This window comes from Numenius arquata, chromosome 7, assembly GCF_964106895.1.
Source record: "Numenius arquata chromosome 7, bNumArq3.hap1.1, whole genome shotgun sequence".
Classification (NCBI taxonomy): domain Eukaryota; kingdom Metazoa; phylum Chordata; class Aves; order Charadriiformes; family Scolopacidae; genus Numenius; species Numenius arquata.
This window is the reverse complement of record NC_133582.1, coordinates 45459963-45475128: the sequence shown is the minus strand read 5'-3', so window position 1 is coordinate 45475128 and position 15166 is coordinate 45459963. Positions and strand designations below refer to the sequence as shown.

Genomic DNA, 15166 nt, shown 5'->3' with positions numbered 1-15166 from the left:
AGACCCTGTCCTTCCACTGAAACATGAGCAAAACAGTGGATGAAAAGACCTGGAAGAAAATACTCTCCAGCACAACAGAGGACTGTGTACAGAGGCATCAGCCAGTGCCTCCATATAGTTAATAACGTATTAAGCACAGTGACAACTATATTCAGTACTGGTTTTGACAGAATAAGCTGGACTTCTATCACATGGAAGTCTGGGGCCAAACCTAATATTCTGTATTTGGTATTTTTGGAATTCCTGTTTGTGTGCTATGGAGAAAAGTACAGACTATTTTCCAGTAAGTTATTATAGCTCATCAGTTTTTATTCCTGATGAATGAGGATGCTTCAGACCATAAATCTTCCACTGGTCCAGGCTAGCTGTTGCCTCTCCTGGGCTTCCAGCCAGCGTAATTTTGTAGGGAGGAATTACACAACTTGATGAGAAAGAAGTAAATAGTCCTCTGTTAGCAGCTATTTGAAATAGCAGCTGTTTAACGCTATTCAGCCATGGGGGATATTAGCAATATTACTGGGCAAACTGTAGGTGGTGTACCATATGCATATCTTGCCACACGCTGTGTTGTATTTGTTTGATGTGAAACTTTCATTTACTAGCAAATGTGATAGTGATATTTATAGTGGTCACTGCTGAAGTACTTGAACGGAATCTGGTAATCTGTCACCATGCCGTATGGATATGGAGCATGGATAAGGAGATAAGTGTCTAGCCTGTCATATTTGGTACTCTCCAGGCCCACAACAGTGTCCCTTTTTCCTAGTAGCAATGATATGTAATGGACGTGATGCTAATATATAGAGAACAGACTATGTTTATCTGCCTGCACCCACACACAGCTATGGGGCATGTTGGGGTTGGAGGGCAAGCTAAGGGTCTAATATCAACTGAAAGCGGCATAAACGTGTATTTGCAGTTCTCATCTGGACACTGAGCAGTGTTAGGACTCCAGTGAAAGAGTTGCTACAGTTTATCCTTTCTGAACCCTCATATTTATGTCAGAGACATTAAAACAAGAGCCCTCCCTCCCTTGTTGCCACTTTGTCCCCAGGTCCCACTAGTGCGAGCTGTGGTATATAGTGGGCTCTGATCCAGGCAACTCTAAGGGTCGTTAGATCTAAAAACTCCTTTATTTAGAAAGCTTGGTTCTCTCCTTTCCCCAGGGATTATAAGAGGTTTTTTTATTGGTCTTGAGTAGATGTGTGATGAGATGTTAAAATGTCAACACCTTGATTTATACAAAATATCTTAGGTTATTTTAAAGTTTTTTTAAAAAATGTTAGAACTAATTTTTCTGTCCCTTTAGGGCTTTTGCATACTATTTAAGTTATCTTTACCAGTGAAGGAATATAAAAAGAGAGCAATAACAAATTTTACAAGCGTTGAAAAGAGAAAGGAAAATAAAAGAGGATTTTTTTCTCTAGAATGTATTGCAGTCAAAAAATTTGTATGATATTAAAGTTTTATTGGCTCTCTTTTGGGATGAACTGTATACATTTCCATTGGTAATTAATGCAACGTTGCCAAACAACATAATATGCTGAGAATGTGTAAGACATAAGAATATATAAACAAGTAGATCATCTCTTATGATTTTCTAAGCTAATTTAGTTCTTTAATCAAAATTAGCAGTGGTTGGGGTCATCCTAAATTTGATTCTTTGACATTTTGAACTTGTAGAAATAGCCATTTTAATTTTCCTTTGTACGAAATTAATGCATTTTAAAAAAAATAGCCATGCATTCTTGGTCTTAGTGTCCTGAATTTTCTTTTGCTTGGGAGATAGTACATATTTTATTAAAACAACAGCATTTCCAATAAACAAGGCATTTTTCCTAGCACCTGCTTAAAAGAGTAATGAGAAAAGTATACAAATTTAATAATGACATGAACTTTTTTTTTGGCTACATAAGGTAGTGTGAAGCCTACCCTTTCAGATCAGAAATTATTTTTGGCCTCTGGAAACTTGGACCATATCCTCTTAGACCAGTATGCAGCTGCCGGGCTAACTTGCCTCTTCCAGGAGTGCTGCCCGCTCCCTGCCTGCTCATCACTAAAGCATTTACCCTGGCTGCTCACCTGCCTGCATGGGAGCCGGCCAAGCCCGAACACTTTCCTGACCTGCCTGATCAGCCATCTGGAAGGGGGCAGATGCCATTATTCAGAAATACTTTGGTAGATGGGTCCGGGCGCATTAAAAGCTCCCACCAGAAGCACAGACCATGCCGCATGGTTGGTAGAGCACCTGTCCTTGAAGCAAATGCTACTGTCTCCTTTCTCAGGCAGCGAGCATATGGTCTGTATGACAAGTGGAGAGAAATACAGTGCTTTGGGGTGGGATGGTGCCACGGCCATTTTTCAGCTGCTCCCAAAAGACAAGCAGCACTTTGAGTAATGGGGATGCTCTTCTCTCTGCTTCTAGCCCTGCACAGAGGGAGATGTCTTCCCATCTCCTGGCAGTGTCTTACATTGGCAAGTATTTCACAAAGGGAGGAGGCAAAAAATAAATTTATAAGGAAGACAAAAAGTCAAAGCAAATGCAGTATGTGGGAGGAGAATTGTCAGTCCCACATCTTAAAGTAAATACTAGGGAAAAAGCTGGTCCTTCCTGCACAGCCCCGACTTCCATCCTGGAGCATAAGGTGGAGTGGGAAATTCAGTCTCCACCTCTGCCCTTTCCCTGCCTTTCCTGCGATACCTGTGGATATGTCTGCTAATGGTGGCAGTGATGACGGTTGTTAACTGGACGCTGTTCTGACACTGCCAAATCCTTTTGCACAGGTCACCATCTGCTTGGTGGTGAAAGGCAGTTGAAAGGCTCTGTGTAGCACATTAACAAATTCTTTTGCTGTCCAGACCTTTAAAGTATTTTTAAAGCTCAAGTACTTTTTTTTTTTTTTTTTGGTTGGTCTTTTCTGCTTCACAGGCCACTTCTTGTTTCTTGTCTGATGGTAGTGAATTAACTGTGAGTACGAGTGACAGCCCGGGGAAATGGTAGATGGCTGGGATCATGCAGGGTGTGGCCTTTGTAGGAGAGATGAGGCTCCTTCCTGAGCAGCTCTCAAGAAGTTGGCTTTAGCATATTTACCAACTACCTGTCTCAAAGGCAACAGCAGGATTTGGCCCTGTCTTCTTATAGTGAGCAATGGGATGTAAATGCACGATTTCAGTGGAACTATTAACTGATAGTGGTGCAACAAAAACACCATTTGCCCTAAATGTTATGGAGAGATGACAACTAACATACTGAACAGATCTGTTTCTTGGGGATCTCTCAGGCAGGGGAAGTAGCCAATCTGTCCGTGCTGCTTTGGACCATCTGAGCTTCCCTGAAGAATTTAAATTTCCATCTAAGTTGCATTCAGTTTTTATTCATATTGGCTTAGAATATGTTTAACATCTTTTTTTTTTTTTTTTTTTTTTTTTTTTCTGCAGTAATAGTAAAAATCTGTTTTTCTTCCCTAACTATGTGCAGGCTGGCATGGCTTTGACTTACGATCCAACAGCTGCTATACAGAATGGGTAAGGAATGCATGTTTTCTTATGCCTTTTTAAAAATTATTTCGAATGCCATCTTCTGTTTTCTCTCTCTGTGGTGAAACTTATTCAGAAGCAAATTCACTCAGTCGTATTTTGACTGAAGCATGTAATGCTGTATTGTCAAGTTCTTCTTTTAGTTTCCCTTTTGTTTTTATGCCCTCTTGTTTGTAATATCCATTTGAATGGGAAGTTGTTTTCCCTAATAGTTTCCATCTCTATTTGGCAAATGCTAGTGGATGTTTTTTTAATCTTTCACTGTCATGAAATGGAAACCAGTAAAATTTCCCTTTACTGACTTTGTTTTTGTTAAAATAATCACTGAAGATTCCAGCATATTTTGGATAATAGAGCTGTTACTTCATCTGGGGTTCTCTGTACAGGCTGGCTGGCTTCCCTAGCATTGTCTGAATAGAAATGCCAAATAGGGAGAAAGCCTTAAATTAGAGTGTAAGCAGATGGGATTTAGGGGTAAAAATCTGAGCAACACACTTCTTCATTTCTCAACTATGCTTTGCTGACACAAAGAATTGCAACTTTTTTTCAAATTTAACAGGAGTTACATCATCACGTTATTTATCTGCATGATTACATTCCCAATTATTTAATGAGCTAGAAAAAGAGCCTTGAAATCTATCTATCCTTTTAGGTAGGTTAACAATAAGCAGGAGGTTTGGCCCTGAACTCTTTCACAGTCACTCTCTGATCAGAGAGATGTTTGATATGATTATCAAATTCATGCATACTCCCATCTGTGTTCTCCAGCTGAAGGGGAGAATATATGGATATAGACGAGAATGGGTTTATTTGTTAAGTATTTGTTAGGGCATTGCTAGTTGAAGCAATTATTGAAAAAACTAACATTCCCAGTAGTTAAAAAAAAAGCAAAACAGCACAATGATATAGTGTATTTTGCTTAATTGCCCTTTACAAGCAGTAGCTATGTAGAACTTGTGATATTCCCATGTTGTGGAGGAAGCTGCCAAACCAGAGCAACCCAGAAAAAAAGAGGGGGTTTGCATAGTTGTGATTTCAGAATCCTCTGGTTCTGTTTCCCTGTTCTGACCTCCCAAACAAGTCTTTCTTCTCTGTCGTCATACTTTGCAGTTGGTAATACATTATAGGCTATAAATAAAATCATCACTAGTTCATAGTCCACCAGTGTTTCATCCAGACAACTGGCTTGTATTTCAAAGGAATTCCTGCATGTCAGTTGCGTGAATGTTTTGGAAACTGTAATTCAAATGATCCTTTGAGATTAATATCATTTTACTTCAAGAATATTTTTTTTTTTAAATTATGAAAGTTATCTCAGAATCAGACATTATTTGTATCAGAGAGTACCCATGCTGCTCAGGTGTTCAGGCTGCTCGGGTGGTTTGGTCACTCAATTGTTTGAAAACGCTGTCAGTGATCACTGGGAAAAGAAGTAGTACCCAACAGAGAATTTCAACTCTGCAGTTTTTAAAATATTCTTTTATTTGTAAAGCATGAAATAAACTACAACACTGGGTATCTCTCTAAGAGTGACAATTAATTACTGCTTTGACATATCTCTTCTTTCTACAGTGTCAGAGTGTTTTAAATTTCATCATGACAAAGCCATCTCATTCAAAATGCTCTTACGGTGAGATCTTGATTGCATGCAGTATCATGAAGAGAAGCTCTTACTATGCAGAAAAATCAATTTGTCCACCAAAAGTTACACAACTGCTATTCCATCCTTTGGTTGCATCTTTAAAATGCTGTCACCTGAGCATCACTGGAACCCTTTGGTTACACAGTGTCTTTTTAGCTCCCTAGGCATTCACTTAATAGTCTCTACATATCCTGTAGTTATAAATTTTTACTACTTTTCATAAGCCTCTTTACTTGCAACTACAATAAAAATCTAGCTCATGGGTTTTATTTTAGCTAAGTCTGGGAGCACCTTGATGCTTTGCTTGTAAAATGTGCATATGCGATTTGTGGCTCACTGACAGAAGACACGGATACCATAGCAGGTGTGTGAGAGAGAGTTAAGGGCTCTTAAGCACTATGAAGTAAACCAGGTTAAGTTAATCATCAGTGAAGGGCCAGTGGGAAAACACATTGCTCTTCCCCACAGTGAGGACAGTCTGGAAGTAAGCACAAAGCTGCTGCTTCAGGCCCCTTGTGTTGGTGGTGTGCCCATACCCACCCTGTGGATAAAATGCTGCATAGTACTTTGGCTGTACAGTGGACCAAGCGTGGAGCAATGTTACCGAAAGGTCTATAGAACAAAAGCTGCTTCCTTGTAGCCGGCCTGTTCGATGCAGTGGTCAGGTTAAGCGAGTGTTGACCCAGCACACATCTCAGGACTTGTTGATTTGCTGTGATAAGCATGAGTCGCTCAGCCTTTTGGGTCCCCACCAGCATGGAGCTTAGCGAACTGAGGCTGGAGATGGGAAACATAAAGATACCCAAGCCAAGGTGAAGATTCAGGTTAGGTATGAACTACCAGTGAAACCTAAAAGGAAAGATTGACTGCACATGCTGATGTCTATTGGAATCCTTACAGGGTTGCATTTTGATGCATGCAAGTCGTTAGGTCCATGCAGGATTATTAGGAGGATAGAAGCCTACTAGAGAGACACGTCTGTGCAGGTGTCACAGGGGCGATATTTAAAATCTGCAATTCCTTAGGAGGGATGGCTTATATTAGGGCTTGGGTTGGGGCGTAACTAAACAGCAGGGAAGAATCTGGACTCTTGTTTGTTATCCAGATGAAAAGCCAGGTTCTCATTGCTCGTGGTGTAGTACTATCACTTTTATTACTGTATAACTGCGTATTTGCCTTGAAAATCTATAGCGGGAATAAAACAAAAGAGAGTGAGAAAGAGGCTTTCACTAAAAATAGCTAAGACTTTTTCCCCACAAAGGAATAGATAATTTTCTTCTGAGTCTATTATGTTGTAAAGCTTGATTCTCCATTTCATTATATTGTTTTTATGCCCATGTAACTCTGTTTAAGCATCCAATGGAGTTACATCAGCGTAAAACTGGTATAATGGAGTGGAGAATCCGGCCCATAGTGTACCATAGCATTGCAGTATGAGTTACTCAAGACGTGGTAACCACACACTTCAGTAGATAAGCTCTTTTCCCCTGCCAATCTCTTTGTGCCTTTTCTGTTTTATAATCAGCCTTTTCTGAATTACATTTACAAAGGTACTCAGGTTTTATTTTGGGGAGTAGCGTGCCTGTTGTAATATGCTATTGATTTTTCAATTTGTGGTATTAATATTGTTTTAGAGGTTTAATGCACTCATACAAGGAACAAAATAGAACTCTTGTACTTGCAGTGTAAGGGTGCTCATTTAAAATGTTCTTGAGGCTTGAGTCCTCCTGGCCATTTGACTAAGATTGCCATGTACTGTATCAGTTTAATATCTGATATCTGGGGGACTATACTGCACATTTGCTGGCCAATGGGCTCAATATTCAGATAGGTCTTTTTCATCTCAAACATCTGACTGTGTGGCTTATTGCAACAGAAAATTGCTGCCTTGATAACGCTTGGTAATACTCTTACATTATGTGAGCCCCAGGATACTATTTATGAATCTAACTTTTTCAGTACTGCCCGCAGGCATGAGGCATGAGCAAATGGTGTTTATTGCAGTGCAAATAGGATCTTGCTCTTGTGCAGATTCTGTGTGGAAGCTTGCACATTCCCCCATAGGATGGGAACCATATGGATTTTTTTTTTTCTCTTTTTTGGCAGGGAAATAGCGACCAGACGCTACAGATAATGCAGTCCCCAAATGCGGAGGGGGGTTGATGTAGGAGGGGGGGAGTATGTGCTTTGTCTGTTAAGCAAAAGAAACTGTTCTTAAAGCATTGCCTCTGTTTGCCTGATGATGTACTGGGAACATGGTTCTTTTTAACGTCACTTAAAAAGATTTTCTTTTGCATCCTTTATAAACCCCTCTTGAGGAGCATCCAGAACACCTTTTTGCCTCCCAGTGTTGAGTTTTCCCTGTGCTTGTGGGTCTACTTTTAATACAAGGGCAATGTCCCTTTTGCCTCGCCCCTACCACCTGCTTTTCTACACTTTTGCTTCTAGCATTGCAATTGCAGCTGAGGAGCAGAGACACTGGCTCATACCTGCAAAAAGCTGCACAGGCCAGTATAAGGATGCAAACTGCATTTGCAGAAAATGCGCTGAGCCTTTTGAAGAGCTCTCCTTAGAACCCACAGGTCAACTGCTACAAAGCCCACAGCTGTCAAGGTACCATACCAAACATTTTAATGCTAAGAAACTTGGGGGCATAATTGAATATATCTAAAATGAGTCAAAATCAGTATAATTTATATCTCTTTCCACTCCTCTTTCTGATGTACACATTCTGGTGACTGAGAATCCTGTATTCACTTGGACTTACTTACAAAATACATCTTCTACCTCATTTCACTTCTCCCTGAGCCTAAAGGGGGGGAAAAAAAAAACCAAGGGAAAGCCTAAGGTCGAATATGGCAAGGTCAGCAGCTGCAGATCTAGTTGGGATGCTGTAGGGTTTACACCAGCACAGGCCACTCTTACGTTTTTGCTGCTCCTGTATTTTATTAGGTCCCCAGCCTGTCACTTATGCCAATTGCATATTAGGACATTAGCCTATTTGTATGTAAAGGGAATTTGGGGAGATGCCTCTGTGTTCTACAGGTGAGAGCATATTGGGGGCGGTGCACAGCTCCAGCACTGTGGCAGGTTGAGCATCCCACACCTAGGGAGTGGTGGGGGGTCCACTTAAGTCGGTCCCCAGCAAGGACATCCCCATCCTCACCATACCACTCTACATGCGGGCACAAGTGGTGCTGTGGCAGGAAGACAAGCCTTCATCTCTGGGTGTAAGGGATTCCTGATTGCAAAATACTTGACCTACAGCCTATCACAGTGACTGAGATTTTTCAACTTGATCTATTATTATTATAATTGAAATATATGAACTGGATTTTCTCACGTTGTCATTTACTGCGTCAGATTTCTTTCCTTTTTCTTCTTTGAAGCTGTGGTGCATGAATTTTCACGATATAGCTGAGTGTCCTGATAATATGGGTTATTTGATGCTTAGTTGAGAGCATTCCAAACTGCGACAGATAAATGGTATTGGCAGGGGTGTTGGAAGGGCTGTATTTTTCACATTACCAGAGTGTATATTCTTCAAGCTTATGTACTATTCAGATAACTGCATCTCTAAGCTGAAACTGAAATGGTTAGCTGTCTGTCAAGTTCTTGGCTTAGCACAGGTTTTCTGTAAATTTGGTAGCATTTGCTGGGATTTATCAGAGAATTTATTCCAAAGAGTCAGCACTACTTCTGAATGGGAAGTTGTTTGTCCCCTGCACTTGTCTTTGTCCAAGCAGTTCATATGCAATATGAGTGCAGCATCAGTGCCAGGCTGATGGACAGAATGAGAACAGAATGCACAAAAATGCGTTATTTTCTCAAGAGAGTTTTGTTTTTATACTGTCCTTCAGTTCAAGAGGCTTATATGTGTTTCTATTATACATTTTACCTATAAAGTGAATTCTATCAGTCTGCCATTGGCTGTTTTCATTTGCCACATGCAGCATTTCTTAGTTCATCCACTTAGCAACAGCATAGCCAAAGCGATTTTTGGTTGACCTTGATCTGGGAGAAGACCTCTGTAACAGGACTTAGATAACATATGCATCATGCTAATGCAATAGATGAACCCGGCTAGTGCTGTAAAAATGTTTTCCCCCTGCAATGTTGTATGAACTTAATGTTTGATACAAGCAGTGGGATACAAATGCCTCTAAGTTCTCATAATAGGATATATATAAAATCGGGCAAAGACACGGTTTTAAAATAGTCTCTGTGCGAGCATTGTAAGGGCAGATAAATGTTCCTAAAATAGCAATATATTTCTATTAAACAAAAAATCACTCAGACGCCACCTGCTGCTCTTGGCATTTAAAAATCTTATTTGGAATAGAGAGAACAAATGATTGCTTCTCTATCTCTCTCTCCCCTCCTAACTTCAAATGTTTCCACCCAACCTTCAAAGACAGCAGCCTGTTTTTCCGAGGCAATTGGTGGGATGAAGTCAGTGGTTATTTGAGCCTGCATCCAGAATGAATGCATCCAGTCTGAACTAGACTGATTAGCACTAAATCCAGGATGCCAGGGTGATCAGGAAATAGAGCACTTGTTTAAACACCAGTAATGATTTTTTTTTTCGTTGCATGGCTCTTATGGAAAGCTACTGTTGATTGCCTCAGCATGGGGAGAAAAAAAAAAAAACAAACATAAAAAGGCAGAGAGTATAATCCACTTCACTGTTACAGAGAGAGCATATGTGCAAAATCTTCTGCTACTCTAAGATTGGTGCACGCCATATAAGAAGGATCTGTGTGGGGCTTAAATCAGACAAGAGAGCGCTGCACAGGAGTGTTTCTCTCTCTCAGAATCCAAATTATCAGCATTTTGACAGCTGTGAGACCACAAACATTTTTTTTTTAAGCATTTTTATTTTTCTGGCTTACAGTTAAAACTGAAAAAAGGGCAAATGCAAAAATCTTTACAAGCACACACATATTAAATACTTACACAATCCACCAGTGATATTTTCCAAGTGATAATTTTATCAATAATCATTAACCCACAGAGAAGAAGAAATATAACATTTATTACTATCAAGCAAGCGATAGTGCAACTTTTCTTCATAGCATGCAACAGTGGAAATACAAACAACTAAATCTAAGGTTCTGACTGCTGCCTGGGTCATTTAGACTCATAATTCGTGATACATTTCACCAGAAGGTGGGTTTTTTGCTCTCTGCCTAGATGAATATGAAAGTTTCAGCCAGAGTTTTTGTAGCCATCTTTAAATAAAATAGTTCAGGCATGTATATGGAATGTGTTATTCTCAGCACTGAAGCATTAAGATCTGAGAAGAAAACAGTACTGCATGTAAAAATGAAATCAGTAATATTGTCTTCGATATCGCATAAGAAATTTCCTTCCACTAGCTAGCACTCTGGAAAATCAGCTGTCTTTGCATTTCAGATAATTACTTCTTGTATCATGAAGTTCTATATTTGTGCTAGTTGAAGTGAAAAAAATATGCTTTGTGTAAATATTCCTCCTCCTTTCCATTTTCAAGATCTGTTCAGTGGAGCCATCACATCTTCTTTATTGTGGTTTTGGAAATAGATGGACATAATTACCTGTGTAGACTCGTTTTGTCTTTGCCCAGGAGGCAGTGAATTAGTCAGTCAGAGCCTAGCAGTCGAAAGGTTCAAAAAATCTTGCTTTTGTTCTTTGTTTGCAGATTTTATTCCTCACCGTACAGTATTCCAACAAACCGCATGATTCCACAGACATCAATCACGCCATTCATTGCTGCTTCCCCTGTCTCTACATATCAGGTACGTCAGATTTGTGCTTGTCTGCTATGTTTCCCAGTTAATTATGTTTTGGATGTGGATGAAGGCAGAGTGTAAACCACAGAAAATTGTGTGAGTGCTTGCGCTCTTGAGTCACAGTTTAAACAAAAGGCTTTCTAGTAGTATTCAGGTATCATTTGGAGTACATTTTTAAGTGTTTCCTGCATTCCTTATAGTAGTGATGAAAGCCACACTAATTTTTTCTTATTTCAATCAGCTTCCCTAGTAAACAGCATTTTGCTTCATTTCCACTTGACAACAGCAGAAGTTTGTCATTCTTATTGAAATGTTTTGTCATTTTGGCTCCCTTTCATTAGCCAGAAGATTTTTTAAATGCACTTTTTTTATAATTTATGTTGATTGCATCGTATTTTGACCTTTTGACCTCAGCTGTATTTGCTCCAGTAACAGCATCCTTTAAAAGCACTCGTTTTTATCCAGTAATCCCTGACAAAGCAAGTTACTTGAGGAAAACTGTCCTCATATCCTTCTTTAGTCTCCCACACGTTTTGTCATTGCGAATTTCTCTTTTCAACATATCCCTCACAGATCTCCACTGGGAAATTATTACCATGCTCTGGCTTTCTGAGATGGAAGTCAGAACCAGGTTGTATAGTTATATTATTAGCCATTCTCTGGGAACATGTCACTTCACCCTGAAGCTGGTCATTGGCTATATGTTTTCCCACTTCCGTTATTTCTGTCCTATAGCATCAGTGCTCTTCCCATCCCGAGTCCTACCTGAGATTACCCAAACTTGCAAAGCTGCATAATGGGTTGTTCTTAATGTTAGAGTTGGTTGGTTTGATGGGTTTTTTTGGGATGGTATTCTACTGCTTACAGGTAATTCTGGGAGTTTGAGCTTACCCTGACTGTGTTTTAAACTTGATCTTCAAAGATAAATGATTCTTGTAATTTTGTTTGACTTTTGTGTTATTTAGATGGCTATGTAAAATTTGCCAAACCAAAGTTGTTTTGGTGAGATAAATTCAGTAAATTGCAGTAAATGGCAACACCATAGAAATGTGCCAGAGACATATGAGTGCAGCTCACATGCACTTTTCTCAGTAGCAAAGCTGGCTTAAGAGTCATACCTTCTCCCTCTTATTCAGGCCACTGAATTCAGGCCACCCAGACACTTATTCCCATCACTGCTCCACAGGTCATAGTTGCTCCCTTTTCCCATCCTGTCTTGAACCATTGCATCAGTTCGTGGTTTGATGCATTTGCACCAAAATCATTGATTTTTTTTTTTAACCCGTATTGTTCTCCATAGATCGTTTTCAGTGTAAGCCCAAAGGCATTTACCCTGGCACAGAGGAGGAACTGCACAAGGGTGCGAGAGTGGGAGCAATGAGCAGCACCAAGCTGTGGCAGCTCTAATATATTGTAACTAGTGGGGATTCATAAAAGAAAATTGTGGTAGGGGTGTGTTTGCATGTGTGTGCACTAGTTTAGGTTCTAAGGATGTTTCACTGAACTTGCTTTTCAACAAAAAAATCTACTTTGATAAACTTCAGCAAATGTTGAGGCAGACAATTACACAATTAATTCTCACCACTTGCTTCAAAAACACAGGGCATCTGGAGAATCGGGACCTTATGGTTTTCTCCTAGCCATCCCTGCTCATGCTCATTCTGAGAAGCCACATGCCCATCTCTGTGAGCCTGGGGATAGCTAGAGAGTTACCCACTGATGGCTGTAGCACAGCTATATTTTTGCATACTTCCTGTGTGTTTTGGTGCTCAGACTGATGAAACCACAGTTCTTGGGAAGGAGTTTGAGTTATGATAGCACGTTGGCCATTCACTCTGTACAAGAGGAAGATACAGCTCAGAGATGCGCAAGAACTCTGTAATGCATTTAATTATTGGTAAAATTGGTATATGCATGGAATCTGTTACATGCCAGTCATCAGGCAGAACAACAAAGAAGGACTTTGGTGAGGCATATAGACTTCTGGTGGGAGCAGACCCCCATGATGCTCACGGTAAGAGCTGATCCTGGGGGGCAGGGACATCTTAAGCCAGCTTTGCCATGGAAGCTTTCAGTTAGAATAAGCTTCAAAAGCTCTGAATTAGATCTGCAGTTTTTAGTGAAAACAGAAAAAATCATTCTGGGATCTCTGAAAATGTTATACCTTTGAAAGTTCATACAGGTACTTTTGAAAATAAACTTTGAACATTTTATGTCTCCTGCACTGTCGGTTGGATGACATGTTCATGATTATATTGATGGATGAAAGCAAACAATACAAATGAAAAAACAGGACAACATGGAATATTGAAGACTGCTTTATGAGATAAAACAGTGTGGATCATACAAGTGGTGCAATCACTCAGAATTCTGACTTTGGTAGAAAACATTATCAAATGAAATTTGAAAGCTTTTTCCTTTGTCAATAACTTTATGAATTTTGTGTTGTTACATGACTTAGATCTTTTGCCAAAACTAGCTCCGTAGTTGTAATAGAAAGAATATTTCCAAGTAAATCTTTGAGTTCCGTTTTAGACTTTTCTGTGCTAATTAAAAGTATTTGATGTGCAGGTCCAGAGTACTTCATGGATGCCTCATCCGCCATATGTTATGCAACCAACAGTAAGTGGATACTTGCTTATATCCAGCTAAAAGCGTTTTACACTGCAGCCTCGGTCTGCTTGTCAGCCACATTAAAGTCCTAGGTCATGTAAGAGAAGCCAGCTGCTCCCTTTGGCAAGAGCCCTCCACTGTAAAGATTCCATTTCTTTAAGGAGCCCCATTTGATTTGGTGAAAAGGGGAGGATGGGTCATATGTTATCTAATTGCATTGATTATAAGAGAATAACAAGCTCTAAAGTGTTGCTTCTGAAGCTTTGCTTCAGGAACTGCAAGATAACTGCATTCCTGAATACTTTGAATTGCCAGGATCAACACGTTACCCCTCCCTTATATGCTTATCCGTCAAAAAAGTCCTTTGTAGTTGTATATACTTTAAAGGATCCTCAGTGCCTCAGTAATGCATTTCAAGTACTGGAAAAGGGTAAAGCACAGGTGTCTTACAGAGTCTCTGCCAAATCTGAATCTGCTTTATGATTTGACCAGTCAACTCTTTTCTTTTTTTTTTTCCTTGAGTAAATTGTCATCTTTCATCAATTTATAACTACTACTTAAAGCTGCATTACACTTCTACCAACATTCATTAGAAGCAGTGCAGGCGATTTTTTGTTTACCTCACAGAGAGTTTTGATGCGCTATGCCTAAATAGAAGTGATATACTGGAAGGAAACAACATACCGGATTCCACTATGTACAGACTGCTTTAGTTTAAATTCCTGCCTTTGATCAGTTTCTCAGGTGTGGATCCATGTAACAGTGTCATTAATCAAAATTCAAATGTGTACTCCACATAAGTATCAATACATTGATTTATATGAGGAGTGTAAATTTATAATGAAGGTGTATAGTTTAGGATTGTTTGTTATTCACATTTGTGTTCAAATATTTTGACTTCATAATAGAGTAACCTCTGGTAGGACTTAACTATATGACAACAGGGATATAATTATTCTACATACCCGTTTAGTAGCATAGGACTCTTACTGCAATTTGAAGCCCCCTTCCACATCCCTCAGCTCTTTGGAGACAAGTTCTTCAGTTTTCTCTCACCAGGCAATGGCCATAGTGTGGGACTGACTGTCTCCTGCAAACCCAATTCCTGCTGCTTCGGTGCTGAGCCTCTCTCCAATTGTGGTGGAAATTTCCGCCTCCATGGAGTAAAACTACTGCTGTGTTCCTTGTAGGGAGATGAGCTGTATCGAACAAACTCACGATTAAAATCAGTTCTGTGTTGTAATATTGGGATTTAATTGCAGACCACAAGAAATCTTAGATGTGTGTATATGATGAGTGATCAGACTTGTGGAAGCCAAAGCATCTCTGATCCTTGCAGAAAGACTCCCTTTCTAAAATGAAAACCTAAGCACTTTACCAATCCCACTTTTTGTGTGTATGTGTGTTTGAGTTTTATTTGACAATGTTCAGCAAAGCATTCTTCTGCAGTACTAGAAGAGGTATTTTGATGTGGTAATTGGATGTATTTACCCCTTGGTAAATGGCTGCAAAGAGAAAAATAACTTTTATAGTAAGTGGCACTCTCAATATACTAAATTAAATTTGTTTTCGTTGCCAGCCAGTCAGTTGTGTCAATGAAAGG

At 39.6% G+C, this 15166-nt stretch overlaps 1 protein-coding gene across 7 annotated transcripts in view; it reads left to right on the top strand.

Annotated features, from left to right (window-relative positions):
* Positions 1-15166, top strand: part of RBMS3 (RNA binding motif single stranded interacting protein 3) — a 723251-nt gene that overhangs the window by 638970 nt on the left and 69115 nt on the right. For 6 of the 7 annotated variants that reach the window (XM_074151185.1, XM_074151186.1, XM_074151190.1 and 3 more), the window contains 3 exons: positions 3479-3525; positions 10860-10956; positions 13522-13572. In XM_074151185.1, coding sequence (XP_074007286.1) covers positions 3479-3525; positions 10860-10956; positions 13522-13572 — 195 coding nt within the window. Of the gene's footprint in view, positions 1-3478; positions 3526-10859; positions 10976-13507; positions 13573-15166 lie in introns of all 7 variants that reach the window. The other variant, XM_074151184.1, reaches the window with a different exon arrangement.